At 18.3% G+C, this 20491-nt stretch overlaps 4 protein-coding genes and 2 non-coding genes across 6 annotated transcripts; 2 read left to right on the top strand and 4 right to left on the bottom strand.

The window, feature by feature from the left end:
• Positions 1-2400: 2400 nt before the first annotated feature.
• PF3D7_1103700 (casein kinase II beta chain) lies at positions 2401-3138 on the bottom strand (the record flags this gene model as incomplete). The annotated part of the gene is made up of 1 exon (XM_001347688.1): positions 2401-3138. One exon carries the CDS (start codon positions 3136-3138, stop codon positions 2401-2403), a length of 738 nt encoding a protein of 245 aa, XP_001347724.1.
• Positions 3139-5139: 2001 nt separating this feature from the next.
• Positions 5140-6639, bottom strand: PF3D7_1103600 (actin-like protein, putative; the record flags this gene model as incomplete). The annotated part of the gene is made up of 1 exon (XM_001347687.1): positions 5140-6639. One exon carries the CDS (start codon positions 6637-6639, stop codon positions 5140-5142), a length of 1500 nt encoding a protein of 499 aa, XP_001347723.1.
• A 2094-nt stretch (positions 6640-8733) lies between these two features.
• Positions 8734-12057, top strand: PF3D7_1103500 (CPW-WPC family protein; the record flags this gene model as incomplete). Its single annotated transcript, XM_001347685.2, has 13 exons — positions 8734-9233; positions 9330-9358; positions 9483-9507; positions 9620-9835; positions 9968-10053; positions 10165-10267; positions 10399-10429; positions 10565-10610; positions 10710-10720; positions 10851-10878; positions 11064-11093; positions 11218-11321; positions 11515-12057. The coding sequence occupies 13 exons, from the start codon at positions 8734-8736 to the stop codon at positions 12055-12057; spliced, it is 1752 nt and encodes a 583-aa protein (XP_001347721.2).
• Positions 12058-12437: 380 nt separating this feature from the next.
• On the bottom strand, positions 12438-16826 carry PF3D7_1103400 (FeS cluster assembly protein SufD; the record flags this gene model as incomplete). Its single annotated transcript, XM_001347684.1, has 1 exon — positions 12438-16826. The coding sequence occupies one exon, from the start codon at positions 16824-16826 to the stop codon at positions 12438-12440; it is 4389 nt and encodes a 1462-aa protein (XP_001347720.1).
• A 1487-nt stretch (positions 16827-18313) lies between these two features.
• PF3D7_1103300 lies at positions 18314-18412 on the top strand. Its single transcript has one exon. It is a non-coding gene; the product is annotated as a tRNA-Leu (tRNA).
• Positions 18413-19827: 1415 nt separating this feature from the next.
• On the bottom strand, positions 19828-19900 carry PF3D7_1103200. The gene has a single exon. It is a non-coding gene; the product is annotated as a tRNA-Gly (tRNA).
• Positions 19901-20491: the final 591 nt, after the last annotated feature.

The raw sequence follows: 20491 nt of genomic DNA, 5'->3' as shown, positions 1-20491 counted from the left end.
ATCTTAAGCACAATAATTTCTTTTTCATTTCATTTTTTTTTTTTTTTTCTTACATAATATTAAGGGATCGTTCTATGTTACTATTTTTTTCATTCATATTACTTCTTTTATTTTTTCTTTTTCTTTTCTTATTTTTTTTAAGTTCTTTAATTGTTATTATATATAAATATCTTATATATATATATATATATAAATATATATCAAACACAATTATACATATATAACTATTATTTTTTTTATTTTTTTTTTTTTTATTTTTTTTTTTTTATTATATATATAATTTTAATTGAAATATTATGAAAAATATATATGTAATATGATTTTATATATAAAAATAAAAAATAAATCATATAATGTTTGAATAGAATAAAAAAGAATATTATATAAATATATGTTTATATATAAAATAAGTGTGTTTTAATACATTTCTAACTTGCTATATATATATATATATATAATATATATTATATTTTTTTTCTTAAGTTACTTTTTTCTTTTTTTTTTTTTTTTTTGCTAATACAATCAACGTGTGTGTTTTTATTATTATATTTCTTTTGTTTGTTTTTTTTTTTTTGCACAAAATATAAGGTCATGTATTTTTCTTTTTTTCATTTTTCCCTTTTTTTTTTTTATTTTTGTTTTTTGTGTGTTAAGAAAAGTTATATATAAATGTTTTATATATTTATTTGGTTTATATTCTTCATTTTTATTTTTGTATAGAATATAAAATAAAGGATATGATAAATTTTCTTTTTATGCGTTAGTTTGTTGTTTTAATGAAAAAATAAGATAAAAAAAAAAAAATAAACTTAAAATAAAATAAATAGCAATATAAAAGCGTAAGCTATAAAATGAAATGCATAAATAGTTCATAGGAAAAAAAAGAAAAAAAAAAAAAAATGAAAAATGAAATTAAAAAAATGAAAAATGAAATTAAAAAAATGAAACATCAAAAAGATATAATTTATGATATTTAAAAAAAAAAAAAGAAAAAAAAAAAAGAAAAAATTTATGTAATGTAAAATGAATAATGGAAATACAATAAGAAAAAAACAATTATGGTATATATTTAGGTTTTTTTTTTTTTTTTTGTTTTTGTTTTTTTAATTATACATATATACGTATATATTTTTTTCTTTTCATTCATTTTATTTCATTTTCCTTTTCCTTCTTTATTTATCTTTTTAAATGTGTTAATATAAAATTTTATTGAACCTATTTTATGAAAAAATAAAATGAACTCAAATTTAAAATAAAGGTAAAATAATGAATTTATGTGTATGTATACATGATTACCTATAGCATCAAAATTATAACTATTGCATTTTTTATTTCTTATTTCTTTTTACATAAGTGCTCAAAGACAGATTGTAATATGTATATTTAATAGAATTATTAGGATATCAATAAAAAATATAATAATCACATAATCAAATCAAATAGAAGTAACGCAAGGATATTTTGTGTTAAAACGGATATATAATTTATCCTTTTTTTTTTCGGAACATAATAATGATTTATATATATAATATATTTATATTAAAAATCTTATCTTTTTTTATTATTAAAATATGATTTCGTATAAATAATAATTAGATAATTGTTCTTTGGAAAAAAAAAAAAAAAAAAAAAAAAAATTTAAATTAAATTATTAAACTTATAAATTTTATAAAATTCTTAAAAAAAAAAAAAAAAAAAATATGTATATATATATATATATATATATATATATATTATATAAATTTTTTTTTTTTTTTATATATTTTTGATAAATATATATATATATATATATGTAAATATTTTAAGATATACAAATAAAATAATATGCAAAGGAATCACATATATATATAACAAACTGATCTTAAAATTAGACATGATCATAAGAAAAAGGTGTCTATAAAAATTATCTTTATATAACCAAAAAAAGAAAAAAATGTAAAAAAAAAAGAAAAAAAATAATAATAATGATGAAATGTATATGTTTATATATATATAATAGACACCTCAACATTCATTAAAAATAAATAATTTATAAATATATTATCTTTCAAGAAGTGGATGGAAAATAAGTATGTCTTTACTTTATTTTATTGTATTTTTTCTTGTGTGTGAAACATTGCTATGTTATTATAAAAAAAAAAAAAAAACATTTTATTTTACATTTTAAAATATTTATGTACATATATATATATATATATATATATTTATTTATTTATTTAATATTTGAATATATTGGCTATTACTACAAATAATTATTTGATATCTTTTATATATATTATGAAAATGTTCTCCTAAATAAAATAAAAGTCTATTTATTTTATTGTGCATTAAAATATGAGATGTACACAATATCTATTATATTACATATACATATAAATTTAAATATATTTAGGTTTATGTTTACGTTTCAGAAATTTGTAGTTCTTCCTTTCTAAGCTTTTTAAAATACTTTGGATTTTTTTTAAGAAAATTTTCTCTGGTTATGATTCCAAATTCCCCTTTAGCTAATTTATATTCGGTTCTTGTAAAATTATGATAAACATTAAATCCAAAAATTTTAGAAGAACAATAGGGTGGAGTTTTTAATGTAGCATAATATGGATAGGTTTGTAAAAGAATATGAGGGAAAGATGTTCCAAAAAAGGATCCATCTAAATAAACTTTTTCATCTTCATGTATTTTATAAATTTCTTGACATAGAGGGCAATATACATGAACTTTGGCAATTTTCATCTGATCAAACAAACCAATGGGTAATACATTATGTTGAGCACAACTTACTCTTGGACAAGTACCAAAATCACCTTTAATATATTTATCTTTCATTAATGATAAACCTTTTGGTGTTGTTATAAATCTTGCATGTATTAATGAATATAAACATATACAATCTTTTGAAAAGCTATTTTTTGAATCGTCATCATCTTCAGGTGCATCCCCAGCTATTATTGATAAGAGATGATTAAAATTAGGGATCTCCGTTTTTAATCCATATAAATTAAATGAATCTGTAATATATTCATTATCTACTTCTACTAAAAAATTACTTAATGCTCTATTATTAAACCATTTTACCCATGATGTACTTTTATCTGATTTGGAATCTTGAAGGTCTTTATTCGAATCACTATTTTCCATCTTATATATATATGAACAAATTAAAAAAAAAACAAATACATATAAATAAATATAAATAAATAAATATAAATATAAATATATATATATATATATGATAATATACCGATTAACACTTAAGATTATATATATATATATATATATTTTTCTTTTTAATGAGATAATTAATTATTCATTATTTATTTATATGAATATTATTAATTCTTATGGAAACATATATTTTCATATAAAATTTCCTTATTCAAATTAATCATGTTAATATATATATTATAAATGGAAAAGGTTATAAAATATAAAAAAAAAAATATGAATTATATATATATATATATATTGAATAATATGTAATTTACATGAATATATAAATATATTTTCTTTCAACTATCAATTAAAAATAAAAATATATTTATATTATTCTTTCTGTTTTTAATTCTTTTTTTTTTTTTTTTTTTTTTTTTAGTATATATAAAATATTATTAACTATCACAAAATGCCTATAATAATGGGTATGTATATAATATATGTATAATATAAAATATATACGTTAAATATTAAAAAGTAATATAATTAGTTCCATATGGTAAATATATATTATTATATATATATATATATATAATATATATAACTTGAATAAATAAATAAATAAATAAATAAAAATATATATATTTTATTAATAATTATAGTTATGAAAAAAAATATATGATTTTAACAAAATTTGAATAATAGTAAAAAAATAATAAATTATACATATATAATATCTATATATATATATACATATTATATTTTATTTATTTTTATTAATATATATTTTTTGAAATATGTATATTTCTTATATATATCCTTTTTATTTGGGGATATTATTTTATTAATATTGGAAAAAATAATGAAACATTATATATAATAAGAATATTTTTTAGGTTATATTATTATTAAGTATACATTAAAATAAAAAATAAATAATTTTATATAATGTTATGAAATAAGTGTCATTTAATTAAGAACAAGAAAGCGATATATATTTCATTCTTTCAATCTTTCATTATTTCAACCTTTCATTCTTTCAACCTTTCATTCTTTCAACCTTTCATTCTTTCAACCTTTCATTCTTTCAACCTTTCATTCTTTCAATCTTTCATTTTTTCAATCTCTCATTCGTTCATTCTTTCAATCTTTCATTCGTTCATTCTTTCAATCTTTCATTCGTTCATTCTTTCAATCTTTCATTCGTTCATTCTTTCAATCTTTCATTCGTTCATTCTTTCAATCTTTCATTCGTTCATTCTTTCAATCTTTCATTCGTTCATTCTTTCAATCTTTCATTACTCTTGGTAGTATGTTGTTTTAAATATTATCATTCTTATAAAAAGAATAAAACAATGGTCATCATATAAATACGTTTTGAAAAAGATGAAATGCTTTTTTTTTTTTTTTTAAAATAGAAAGGATTACTTAAAATATTTTTTATTTAAATAATATATATATATATAATATATATTATATATATTGTCTAGAACAATGTGTGTTTAATTATTTATGTGCTTATATGCTTAACTAATAAAGTTTTTATTCCAAAAAAATCACAAATATTTTAATCATATTTATATATTTAAATATTTGTGTTCATAATGTAAAGATGCAAAAAAAAAAAAAAAAAAAAAAAAAAAAAATAGAATAAAACAAAACAAATTAAAAAAAAAAAATAAAAACTGAAATATATATATATATATATATATATATGTATATATAAGTTATTAAAAAACAATAAGAATAAAAAAATATTTAAAAAAATAAACATAAAAATCATAAGAATTTTAAAACAATAAAAGGAATTAAAAAAAGAAAAAATAATAGTAATAATAAAGAATATCAAACAAAACAGTAAAAAAAAAAAAAATATATATAATATAATATAATATAATATAATATAATATAATATAATATAATATAATATAATATAATATAATATAATATAATATAATATATTTATTTTATATATACATTTTTCCATTAGGCACACTTTTTGTCCACAATATTTCTAACTCCATATTCTTCATACTCACTTTTGGTCATACAGAATTGGGGGAATGTACCAAGAGATGATAAAATGGAGGCACCAATAAAGCAGTTACATTTTCTATCAGGTCCTTTGCTATAAATTAGCTTAGTACTTTTTTCTTTTATGGTATCTATAAAGGGTAAGTAGGATTTTAATAATCCTACAAAATTATGGAGCATGGTTGATTCTCCAGTTATAATTAAAAAGTTAAGAACATCGTCAATATTTATATTAGATGATATGAATGATAAAATTCCCTTTTTAATAAAATCTTGTAATCCGTCAAATATTTCAAAAAAGCTATCTATTTGATCAGAATAACATATATTGGTTGTTTTGTCTAATGAATTATCTGGTATTTTTTCTATAATAGAATTAGTTGTATTGATTTTATAATTATATTTATGTAATATTGGTAATTTTAAATTTTTTAAGGAATTATAAAATTCATTAAAATCAAAATTTTGAAATATTTCTGTATTTGTACATAATTTATTTATATTGTTTTGATTATATTTTTTTCTAAAGAATATATAAGGGAAAATAAGTTTTAATGATTCTGTTGTATTATCATCAATTATTTGACCATCTGGTAACTTATATACATTTTTGTGTTCGTATAGATCAGAATTATTATTATTATTATTTTTATTTTTATTTTTTTCGGTTATGTTTTGAGAATCATTTATTATATTTTCTTTCATTTGATTAACAACATAGAGTGATCCCCATAAATAATAAGATTTTGTAACTAAAGGGCATTTTAATATTTTTATATCATAATTTTTATTATCTAAATTATTTGTATTTTTTTCAATAGAGAAATAAGGATATATTTTTAAATTTTTAATATTTTCTAAGTATGATAAATATATTCTATCTATTAAATCTCCACCAATAGGTGCTTCTTCTATATGTTTTTGAAAGACATAACCTTCTTGAATACCACATAAATTAGTACAATTTTTTTCTACGTGTAATACTAATCCTGATGTTCTAGCACATCCATAACAAGACAAAACACTTCTTCTAGATAAAAATAATTGATACACATTATATGATTCGAACATAAGTTCTGTAAATTTCTCTCGATATTTTCTATCTGTTTTATTAGGTTCTGTTAATAAAATAGGATGATCTTGGAAATTATCGTCTAATGCTTTACTACCTGAAATACCCTCAAACAATTTTTCCATTACATCAAAATTGATATCATATCTACTATTATTATTTTCGTCATATATATATTTTATTCCATATAATAATTCTACATTATCTCTTTTAACATTTGGTAATAATGGAAATATAGTATGTTTCAATGTAGCATTATGGCCTAATGGTAATCCTAAAATTAAATTAGAATTATATCTTGGCGTACATTCGCCTGAATAACCTGTTTTCATTTCACCATCGTTTATATCTAATATTATAGTTTGTATGTTTTGAAACATTTTTTTTTTTTTTTTTTTTTTTTTTTTTCGAGAGGTTATTTTTTTGACTTTTTTATGTTATCCCATTAATAATTAGTCTATATGTAAAAATATTTACATATGCAATATATTTATATATATTATATATAATAAATATATATATATATATATATATATATATATATATATATATATATATTATACGTTTTAGTATTTGTTTCAATAGATTAATAATATTATTAGAATATGGTGATATTTATAAATTAATAAAATAATGAAAAAAGAAAGAAATCTTTATATCATATATTAGTTCAATTTTTTTATAATATCAAATCAAACTTTATATGAATATTGACTATACCAATTTGTCGTTACTTCTCACTAACATAGTTTTCTTTTTTATTTATTTTATTTTTCTATGTTTTCATTTTAATAAAAAAAAATAAAATAAAATAAAATAAAATAATTTATTTATGAAAAGCTAATGATGAAACTATACAAAGAGTAATAAAAAATAATAATAAATATTTTATATTTATTTCCTTTTGTTATATATTATACTATACTATAATATATAAGGAATATAAACTATAAAATTTGAAATATTTGCAACACTATATTATATTTTTTTTAGTACTAATAATTTCATCACATGTATATATATATATATATATATATAATATATATATGTATATATCATAGGTTATATTATACATGAATATACATAATAATTATGCGGTAAATTATGAAAAAAGAAAAATAAAATATATATTTTATACACAAAAAATTATTTTTTATTTGAAGATGGGAAAATGAAGAAAATGTATTTTTTTTTAGTTTTAAAAAATTAATATATCTTCTGGAATAATGGTATGTTATAAAATATGGTATTTATTATTTTTTTTTTTTTTTTTTTTTTTTTGTTTTTGTTTTAAATGATGTAAATAAAAATGTAATACATTCAATTGGTGTATAGTCCAAATTATTTCTTAAAAAATATTATGAACTTTTATATATCTTATACGAGTTATAACAAGGACATATGAATAAGATAAAATATTAATATATATTTTTTTTTGTTTGATATTTGAAGGGAAAAGATCATTTATTTCTTTTTTATTACACTATTTAAATAAATAAATAAATAAATATATATATATATATATATATGTGATAATATTTATTTTCTTATTTCATTTTTTCTCTTATAAAAAATTCTTTGGATTATCATCCTATTTTATTAGTTCAATCATTAAAACAGTTTCTTAAATTATATATATATATATAGATATTAGGGTAAAAGGAATATAATTTTCATTTATTACGTAGACATAAAAATTTTGTAATTATATATATATATATATATATGACTGTTATTTAATTCTTATGTGTCATGTTAAAAATTAAATTTCAAAAAAGAGATGGATACACAATATATGGTAAACTATTGAAAATAGTAAAAAAAATTTGATTCTGTTATATTAATTAGGGTTATCATAATCTTATATAATAAGATAATATAATTAAACATATTAATATATATATATATATATATATATTTACGAGATTAATATGTGAAATACAATAACGCGCAATATCTTTTTTTTTTCTTTCTTTTCTTTTATTTTTAAATGAAAAAGAAAATGTGTATATACACAAAATAGATGTTATATTAATTTATATTTAATAATTTCATTTTTATTATAAGACATAGAATCATATAGACATATATTCTAAGTATAATGAAATGTTATATGTATGTCATTTGAGGCAAATACTTTATTACATGAACAGAATATTTCTAATTCGTTTTCTTCTCATGTTATATATATATATATATATATAGGTATATATTTATTTTGAAATTATGAGTAATTATTTATGTAAGAATAATATATGTCTTTTTTTTTTTTTTTTTTTGAAAAAATGAAATATATTTTTCTTTGATTTATTACCTCCAATTGTTTTGTAAGAATAGATGTGCATATATATATATATATATATATACATCTTTTTTTTTTTTTTTTTTTTTTTCTTTTTTTTTTTTTTGTTATTATTTTAAATAACATTATATTGATATATATTTTCAATTCTCCTTCTTTATTTTCTAAAAATATGAAGAAGTGTATATCTTTAATTTTTGTCTTATTTATAAATAAAATTGTGGGTGTAAAAATACATTTGTATAGAAAATATCCCAATGTGGAAAATGGTGTATATCAAATAGATAGTAGAGGGAGACCCATAAAAATTGTTGATGTAAATTATAATCATCGATGGGAAATTCCAGAAAATGGTAATATAAATTCATATAGTGTGGTTAGAAAAAATGGAAAAGTAAAAAAATTCAGTGAAGGCACAAATCTTATATATGGTACAACAAAAAGGAAATTAATAAATGATATTAAAGAAGTAGATGAACAAAGTGAAGAAGAAATAAAAAACCTTATTTTGAAAAATAAAAAATTAAATATTATTAAAAATGTTTCCGATGTGTCTAAAAAGGAAAAGAATATAAAAGAATTGGAAAAGAAAAAGAAAGAAAAGCCTCCGATTGCTATGTATATAGCAGCAGATGATATTCCAGACGATAAAAAGAAAAAGCAAGAAGAAGAGTAATAGAACATTTATACAATATAAAAAAGACAATATATATATATATATATATATATATATATAAATATATGTATATTTTATTTTTCCTCCTTTAGTGATATAAATGTTGCAAATGAATTAGGAGGTAAATAAATATATATAAATTTATATATTCTAATTAGTTTATATATATATATTATTATTTAATATATATAATAATTGTTGTGTTATATTTATTATGTTGACTTATTTCATTATTTTGCCCTTAGTTGCCATAAAGGAAAATTTAGAAAGGTTATTCTATTATATAAAAATAAAAAAAAATTAAAAGAAGAAATATACCGTTGAATATATATATATATAAATTATATTTATGTATTCCATATACATGTTTGTGTCATAATAGCCATTATGAAATAACTAAAGAACCATCTGCTTTAAGTACTGATTTGTTGAATATGAAAATACCAACTACTTTAGAAAAATTATTAATGGATGATATAGATGAAATAAAATGGATATCAAAAAAACCAGTTAACGATAAAATATGTATGCGAGATTATTCTAAACAGTGTCCTTCGATGTGGGAACCAATCACAGAAACTCAATGTTCCGCTCCAAAGTAAGAAAAAGTAAAATGAAACGATATATTTCTATGATATTGAAAAAAAAAATATATATATATATATATATATATATATATATATATTTATTTATTTATTTAATTATTTATTAATATATTTATTTATTATAGGGATTATTCTGGACCATGTGCTCATATCATGATTTTAGAACCTATGAATGCAAAAGAAAAAAGCTCAATAGCAAAAGATTGCAAAGGTTATTAAAATAGTTGTGATACAATATAAAGATATATTATTCATATATTTTTTCTTGAAATATTTTATTTAATACATTAATTTTTGTTTAAATATATATTTTGTTTTTAAGTCAATTGGTCATGTATTAATGAATCCTGTGGAAATGGAGAAAGAGATTACTTAAGGGAATGTCCAGAAAATTGGATTTACAATGGAACGTGTGAAGCTCCAGAGTATATATATTAAAAATTATATTATAAAAGAGATAATGCGTTTTTATTAATATGTTATTAATATGGGATGTGTTTAACATAATATGAGACACACACATATTTATATATATATATTTTTTTTTTTTTTGAAGAAACTATTCTGGAGGATGTAATAGATCAATGGTAAGAATATGATTGAATACATACATACATATGCAAACATTAATAAATATGTATATGTATATATATATATATATATATATATATATATATATATATATATAGTTATTTACATTTCTGTTATTATTTTATTTTCAGGATTTTGATACTTTTACACAAAATGATAAGGAGCAATTTTCTTCAAGTATTTTTAGCAAGACACATAATTAATATCGATTTAATAAGAACGATTACTATTACATTTATGTATAACTTTTTTTTCTTTTTTTTTTTTTTTATTAAGCTTGTAAAGTGGTATTCTAATGTTCTAAATAAAACAAGAAAAGGAACAACAGAAAAGAAAATATATGTAATAAAAATGAAGTAATAGAAAGTTGAATTTTTTTTTTTTTTTCTTCTTCTCTTCTTTTTCTTATCACCCTAGGTTTGGCCTTGTAAAGAAGAATCATGTGGTAAAATTAATAAATATATATATATATATATATATATAGACATGTTGAATATTTTATCTATGATAATAATTAATGCTTAATTAGTAAAACGGCCAGACGTTATGTAGAGTCTATTTTTCACATATATAAAATTATAAATAATTATAAAGTGTTTAAAATTTTTTTTTTTTTTTTTATATTTATAGAACGAGATTATTCCATAACATGTCCTAAAGGTGATATAAAAAAATAATGGACAATAAATAGAATAAAATGATTAAAATATTATTTAAATCGTATTAAATAAATACATATATGTTTCTTCTACATATAAAAAAATATAACAATTTTTAATTATAGGATGGTCTTATAGTGTAAAGGATGACATGTGTATGGGAAGTAATGAATTGAGGGGTTTAATTTCAAAGGAAGAAATTGAGGCAATAAGTCATATGTCTTATCATGTAATAAAAAGAAATATTTTAATGAAGATGAAATATAATTTATATCTATAAGGAAGCATAAATAAATAAATAAATAAATAAATAAATAAATAAATAAATATATATATATATATATATATATATATATATATATATATATATATATGTTGATATTGTGTGTATACGTGAATATTTTAATATATTTATATTATAGCAAAGAATTGCGTTTTCCACAAAATATGGAATTCCTTGGCCTTGCAAAAATAAATGTACTTTTGGCTATGATATCTATGCTTGTCCTCGAGGATGGTTGAATTTAATGAATTCAGGTGCTTGTAAAGCTCCAGATGATTACATTGCTCCAAATAATTGTCCACGTATAACTCATTTTGACTATATGGATATAAATGAAAAAGAGAAATTTAGTAAAATATGTAATGTAAAATGGTTATGTGTGGAAAATTCTCAAAGAGACTATTCCAAATGTCCAATATATTTTGAATATATTAAAGAAGGGAATTATAAAGGTATGTGTAAGCCAGATGAAAAATACAAAGGACCTTGTAAAGAAGCTCAAGACATTTTAACTTTAAATCTTGAACAAAAATATAACTTTGAAGAAACGTGTGAAGCACAATTTCCAAACTTACAGATTAAAGATATTCCTCAAACAGAACAGGATTCTATTTCTCCAAGTACGATGGAAAAATTATTAAATGGTACTGATTTAACTAATAAAAGTGTTACTTTAGAGTAATATGATAAGTATATGAGCATCAGTTCTCACATAAATACATACATATATATAAATATATGTATATATTTATATGTTTATGTTAATTTTTTTTTTAAATATAAGTAATATGTTAGAAAAGATTACAAACATTAATACAAATTAAATATAAATGATACAAAAAAAAAAAAAAAAAAAAAAAAACTTAATCTAAAATGTAGGAATGAGACATATATATATTCATATATAATTTTCTACTTTTCATTTGCCTTAAAAATATGTTAAATATTTTATATTTTGTTATATTTTAAATAATAAAGATGTAATTTAATTGAGTAATAATAAGAATATGAATCTTCATATATATATATATATATATATATATATATATATATGTGTACATATTAATAAGTAGAACTTTTATACTTTTGAGAAAATTTTAAAACCTTTTGATATACCCTATTTTTAAGATTTTCGTCAGATATATGGTCTAAAATTTCCTTAACAAAAGAATTCATCATTATTTCTCTAGCATTTCTTTCAGATATTCCTCTTGTCATTAATGAGAAGATTGGTTCTTTTTCTAAATCACTTATGGTTGCACCGTGATTTGCACATTCTATATCACTTGGTATAATTTCTAGGGTGGGTATACATACAGCGCTAGCTCCAAAATTCAATAGAATAGATTTACATAAGGTATTTAATTTTGCTTTTATTGCATTTCTTTCTATTCTACCTCTACTTCTCCAGACGGCATGTGCTTTATCAGATACTAGGCATTTAAATAATTGATTAGTTTCCATAGATGGATGTTCGTGATGAAACATTTCATATTGACTAATATTTTGTTTATCTTCTAATAATGATAAACCATAACTTTCTTGTTTACATCCTTTTTCTCCTTCTATTTGTAAATTAATTCTTGAGGATAAGCTACCTAGTAATACATCAACGAATTTATAATTTGCATTTAATCCATTTTTTACTGATACGTTATGAAAATGCCATACATTATTTCCTAATTCTTGAGATAATGTATGTTTTACATTGGATTTTTCTTCTAAACAAATTCTTGAGAATCCATTAACTAGTCCACTATTACTTTTATTTAATGATATATGTGATTCGTATATATTTATTTTGCTATTTCCTTTTACATATACAACTAATCTAGGATTTGTTATTGGATTGTGCGTATGATATTCTGTTAATTTGATTTGTGTATATTTACTTTTTTTATTTTCTTTACATTCATTTTTTTCAATATCACAATTTTGTATTGTATCATCATGACTCGATATAACTTTTTCCATATGACATTTTTGAATACTTTCTTCTTTTTCATATTCGTTATCATTTTGTTCATCATTTGTAATTTGTTTGTTACTACAATTATTTTGTTCGTTATTATATTCAGAATTATTATTTGAATTGGTTTGTTTGTTATTAGATGGAATGTTTTCATATACATTATATTTGGATTGTTTTTCATATATATCATTATCATTATTATTATCATTATTATTATTGTTATTATCAATATCTTCATTTTTTGAGGTTGCTATAAATATAACATGAATAAATTTATCACTTAAATCAATATTTTCATCTAAATATACTACAGCACAATCTTTGATAGATGCTAAATTTAATGATGAGAATTTGGCCATACCAAAATCACTTTTTCTATAATCATAAATAGGATAATCATTATCAAATTTTCTTGACTGTTTTCCAATTTGTCCTCTAATAAATGGTTGTGTATTTGTTTTATACCAATTTGAATGTTCAGGTATAAAATATAATTCTTTATTAATTAAATATTCAATTTCTACATCTTTTACATTAAAAAAGCTACCAACAAATATTTTACTTTTTTTTTGTTCAGTTCCTTGTTCATCTTGAATATGTTGTTTGGTTGTATTATTATCACTTTGTGAATTGTTTTCATTTTCATTTTCATTTTCCTTATTTTGGTTTATTTCAGATTTTTTTTTTAATTTATTATCTAGATTTTTTAAAATGTTAATATCATCAGATAAATATTCATCTACTATTCCATCTCTTACAACTAGTGTATAAAAAGCTTTTTTGTATTTTCTTTTGCACTTGTCAATGTGTTCTTTATTAAAATTATATGCATTATTAGATATATCTTGATTTTTTATTCTTTGTTCTTTATAATTTTGTGAATATATTTCATTATTATTATTATCATCCATATTTGTGTTTTCACTTATATTAATAGTTTCGTTAACATTTTTTTTATTTTGATTATTGATTTTATGGGTATCTCCATAGTAATAATGATTATCACTATTATGATTATTATTATGATTATTATTAACATCATTTATATTATCATCATTTATATTATCATCATTTATATTATCACCATTTATATTATCACCATTTATATTATCACCATTTATATTATCACCATTTATATTATCACCATTTATATTATCACCATTTATATTATCACCATTTATATTATCACCATTTATATTATCACCATTTATATTATCACCATTTATATTATCACCATTTATATTATCACTATTGTAATAATTTATATTCTCATTCAATTCCACTTTTTCTTCATTTTGTTGATTATCCATTTTTATGTTATCAAAATGATCAGATATATCATTTTGAACTTTTTCATTTTTTTCAAATGTATTATCTACTATTTTCATTTTATAATCAACTAATTCTTCTTTAGAAATATTTCTTAAACTTATACTGCTATCAAAATTTTGTTTATAAAATGTTTTTAAATTTACTTGTTGCCTCCATGCTTCTAGTTTTCTATTTGGTGTTGGAATTTCTTTGAAAGCTGTTTTTCCAGAATTTTGTAAAATTTTCCATGACAGATATTTGGGATCATCAATATTTAAATAAATTTTTGGTATAGGTATTTTATTGATTGTTTCGACTATTTCTCCTTTTTCGTTATATTTCCATAGTTGAACAAAATCTTTATCATCCAAAATATTTTTATCATATTTATTTTTGAATAATTGAATTTTGTCATCAAATAGAGTTTTTTTATATGTTAAATTGCTAGATATTTCTTCATTTATTTCATCATCTTTACTTTTATTATTTTGATCATTCGTTTGATTCTTCCTGTGTTGTATATTTGATATATTATCAATTGTGCAGGCATCATTATTTGTTGATTTGTTATTTATTGGTATTATCCTTTTATTATATGGATTATCACAATTATTATTATTATTATTATTATTATTATTATTGTCAATGTCATCATTTTGGTTATTATCTATTACATGTGGGGAATTGATTTGAATAAGCTTTTCTTTGAGCTGATCAAATTTGTCTATCATGTAATCCGTTTCTATAGCCGTTTTATCCCTTATTAGAATTTGTAATGTATGTAAATTTAATAAAAAGTTTAAATTTGGAAAGAAATGTTGATTATAAGATGATGATATTAATATGAGATCATCAAAAAATATATTTCTTTTTACATCAGTTGGTGTATTGAATGAATATATTTTATTTCTTTCTTTTCCAAAGGTATCAATATTACGACTACTAAACCCACTAGTTGTTAGAGCATTCACAGGGGAATTATTATAACATTTAGGTGATTTGAAATTAGAAGGTACAAATTTTGGTTCAGTAGAAATATCTTCTTCATATGTTATTAATTTTGGTATATAATATTCATATTGATACAATTTATTTTTTCGATTTATTGGATCTCTATATTTAAATTCATATTTATACGTTAAATATGGTTTCTGCTTATGTTCCCATGTTTCCTTTTCTATCATTTCATTATTTTTTATAAAATTATTTACACATGTTATATCTTGATATTCTGTATTATGCATATTAGATATATAATCATACATTAATGTAGAATTATATTTTTCATTATTATTACGTAAACACCATTCGTTAATAATAATATTAGAGATGTTTTTTTTATTAATTTGTGATATTAAATCACTATTATTTTTATCATTATTTATATCATTATTTTCTGCATCATTTTCTGGTGTAAATTTTTGGTACAGTTCTTCATATTTCCTTAAATATTTTTGGAAATCTGTTTTTCTATTTTTTTTTTTTTTTTCATTTCTATTTTTACTTATAATATTGTAGAATATATTAATAAAGAGCATATTATAAGTATGAATGAATCGATTATTATTATTATTATTATTATTTTTTCGTGATACATAATATTGTATTATATTGTTATAATTTCTTATTTTTTTTTGTGTTTTCTCTTCATTTTGATGTCTATAGTTTTTTATACATTTTGTAATATAAGTTTTAATTGTTTCCAAATGGGTAGCATTATTAATCTTTAGATATACTTTTTTGTTAGCGTTTTTTGGATGATAATTAACATTTTTAAAAGTGTATATGTCCTGATTAATTTTCTTAAAATTATTGTTGTAAGGAATATTCGCAAATATGTGTTGTATTTTATTTCTCTTTATAAAATATCCATTAGTTTGTCCATGTAATTTTTTTTTTTTTGTGTGTTTTTGTTTTTGTGTAATTGTTCCTGTTGCTGTTTCTGTTTCTTTTCTTTTCTTTTGTTTTTTTAAATCTGAAAACATAAAATTTTTATATTTTAGTTTTAATTTGTTTGTTTTATTTAATTTGATATCATTTTTATCATATAGGTCTTTTAAGCATATATTATTCCAATGTTTACTCTCAACATAATCAAAAGTTTTCAAAAATTTATTTGTTAATAATATAAATATAAAAATGTAATTAGATAAGAATATATTAGGCATAGTTTTTTTTCTCTTATATATAAAATATGGTATAATTATATATATATATATATATATATATTATTGTGTTAGCTAAATCATTTTTTTCAAAAAATTATATACACAAAAAAAAAAAAAAAAAAAGCAATAGCTTAAATATTTAGAATATTACGTCATTATACAGTCTTAAATTAATTTATTATGTATATTAAGAATTATATATTCACACAAAAAAAAAGTAAAAGAAATATATATATAATTAATATTATATATATGTGAAGGTAAATAATTGTGTTATACTGTAAATAATTATATTCATAACAAATATGTGGTTATTTAAAACATATATTTCAAGTTTGATATATAAATGTGAATGATTAATAAATCTCTTTTATTATAATAAGATTATTTTTTTAAAATTATATACATATAGGTGAGTATATTTAAAGGTTTAAAAAAGAAATTATATGGAATATAATCTGTTTTTTCTTTTATTCAAAGAAAAATATATATATATATTTATATATATATATATATATATATATATATAATGTACTAAAAATGCGATTATGTGAGAATATGATAATTCACAAAAAAATGATAAAAAAAAATATATATTAACCTTGAAAAATAATAAATACCATCAGTGTAATATTTATGCCATTTAAAGTTTTTATATTTTTTTTCTCATGAATATATTTTTGCAAGAATATATTAAAATATACATATATATTATATATATATATATATATATATATATATATATATATATATACATATATTTATTTATTTATTTACATTTTGTGTTTCTTTAAATAGCTCTCATTTGTAACAACCAAATTTATTTTATACAAAAGAACTTTTGGAAAATAAAACGCATATAATTATGCACATATGTTTTCCTCGAAACCCTAATCCAAACATATTAAAATATGTTTGTATGTATATATATATATATATATATTTATGGTATAAGATATTAAATTATAAGGGTGTTATAATAATATATAATAGATAAAAGGTTATAAGATTATATTCTAAGTTTGTGTAGTTCTCTATATATACAAAATTTATATAATTGTAGCTTTATTATATGTAAAATATTTTAAAAGGATATATTAATGTATTTTTAATAATATTATGAATATAACGAATGGCTTTATAAGAATAATATACTTAATTTTTAGTATTTTTATTTATGTTCCCTTTTCTAATTTTTAATAAAAGGAAATAATATGAACGAAAAAAAGAAAAGAAAACATTTTTTCAATTTAGGGTTTTTTTAAATATAATTAAAAAAAAAAAAAAAAATACATTATGTATATAATACATATAAATATAATAAATATATTATTTTATAATAAATTAGTTTTATATCATGTTATAATAAATAAAGAGAAAAAGTTACATATTTTACATTTTTTACTATTTTGTTTTATTTTATTTTATTATTTTTTGGTTTCAAAATTTTTATAATTAAGAAAAGAAAATTTCATATGTTTTATTAAGCACGGATGGCTGAGTGGTCTAAAGCGTCAGACTCAAGATCTGATGAACGTAAGTTCGCATGGGTTCGAACCCCATTTCGTGCATATTTAAAAAGGCCATATATATATAAAAAAAAGTACATTGAATAAAAAAAATTTAATAAAAAATTAATATTTATATTTTATATATAATTTTAATATATATATTTATAATATAAGTCCAAATATGTACTGAAAGAAATAGTTTTCCCAAATAAATAAATAAAATAATAATATATACCAAAAAATTCAGTATGAGTATATAAAATTAAATTTTATTTTATTTGTTAAATAAAATTATTTCAATATATATAATGAAAATTACCACCAGTGTTTTATTGTCATATATATTATTATATTTTATTTTATAAATATATCTTGCACAAAAAAAAAAAAAATATTTATTTTAATTTCTATATATTAAATATATTACAATATTTTAATTATTATAATTGAAAGAGTCGTCTTTATTATTTTTTTTTATTATTCTTAATATTTTGTTTTATTAAATATTTAATAAAAATTTTATTTACAAAGAAAGGAATATTTTTAATGAAAAAAGAATATTATTTATTATATGAGTTTGTATATAATTTAAATACCATGTAATAAAAAGGTTATAAAAATTTTTATATTTGAAGGATATTCATAAATGTTGTTATTTATTTTTATTGGTTTATATATTATGTAGTTTATATTATATAAATGTTTATTTATTTATTAAGAAAAGGAAAAATATTAACATCTTCTTCTATTATATGTATATATAATATTTAACTATTCTTACTCCAAAGGTACCATACAAATAAATATATTAATTTATATTTATTTGTATTTAAAAGCTGACTTTGTTGTGTTAATATAACAATATCTGTTGAAAGGTTCGATGAAAAGAAAGCGTTTCATTCTTTATAAATTTATATATAGGAACATTTTATAAGGTGTATTAAATATGGAAAAGGTTTTCATTTATTTTAAACTAACCTTGAACTTAAAATATGCTACATAATAAATTATAATATATATATATATATATAATACATTAGTCTTATACGAAATTTTTTTTTCCATACTAAATAAAGTATTATCTTATTACGATGTAACGAATATATATATTATATTTTTTTATCTTATTATTTATATAGCATTGTTGTAAAATGAATTTAGGGGAAAATATTTATTTAAAAAATAAAAAAAATAAGGAATACTGTTCTTAAGTATTATATTAAATTATATAAAATTATATTATATCACAATATATTATATATGTATGTATATATATATATATATATATATTAATTTATCTGTTCATGTTAAATAAAAATAAAATTATGTATTCTTTTTTTAAAAAAAAAGGGAAAAAAAAAGAAAAAAAATATATATTATATATAAATTAAATTATTATATAATAAAATTAATAATTTATACGAACAACCCGAAGGTTTATCCATATTTCAGATTGACCTGTAAACTTATTGCTAAATTTAAGGTTTGGCTGCGTCAACCGGGAGTCGAACCCGGGTCACCTGCTTGGAAGGCAGGTATCATGGCCGTTAGACTATTGACGCCTTAAAAAATATTAAATTATCATAATTCATATTAAAAAAAAAAATTATTCTTTTTAATAAATATGAAACAATATATATTAAATATATATTATTTTATTATATTATATATAATTAAAAATAAAATTATAAAAAATATTATATTTTTTTTTATATTTATATAAATAATTTTAATATTTTATTTAATTTTTGGAATAATTTTGAAAGCTAAGCAAAATTAAAAAAAACATATATATAATAAGCTTTAAATAAATATATATTATATGTATATTCATATATTTAAGAATAAATAATAAAAATTATCCATTCGATATAGGAATATTAAAATATAATTATTATAATATTATATATATATATATATATATATATGTATAATATCTTTTCTTTTTTTACTTTTTATTGAACATAAAAATGTATTAATGAAATACTTGTTTTTTTACCAAAATATAAATATACATATAAATGATGAATCGAAGAAAAAAGAAAAAAAATCATATTTGAAAAATGATTAATAAAAAGTATTTAGGTTTAAATTAAAGTTATATCTATTGAATAAATATAATGATATAAATGAAATAAGAAAAAAAATGTAATT

Source organism: Plasmodium falciparum (genome assembly GCF_000002765.6).
Source record: "Plasmodium falciparum 3D7 genome assembly, chromosome: 11".
In the NCBI taxonomy this organism is placed as follows: domain Eukaryota; phylum Apicomplexa; class Aconoidasida; order Haemosporida; family Plasmodiidae; genus Plasmodium; species Plasmodium falciparum.
This window is presented reverse-complemented; position numbering and strand designations above follow the sequence as displayed.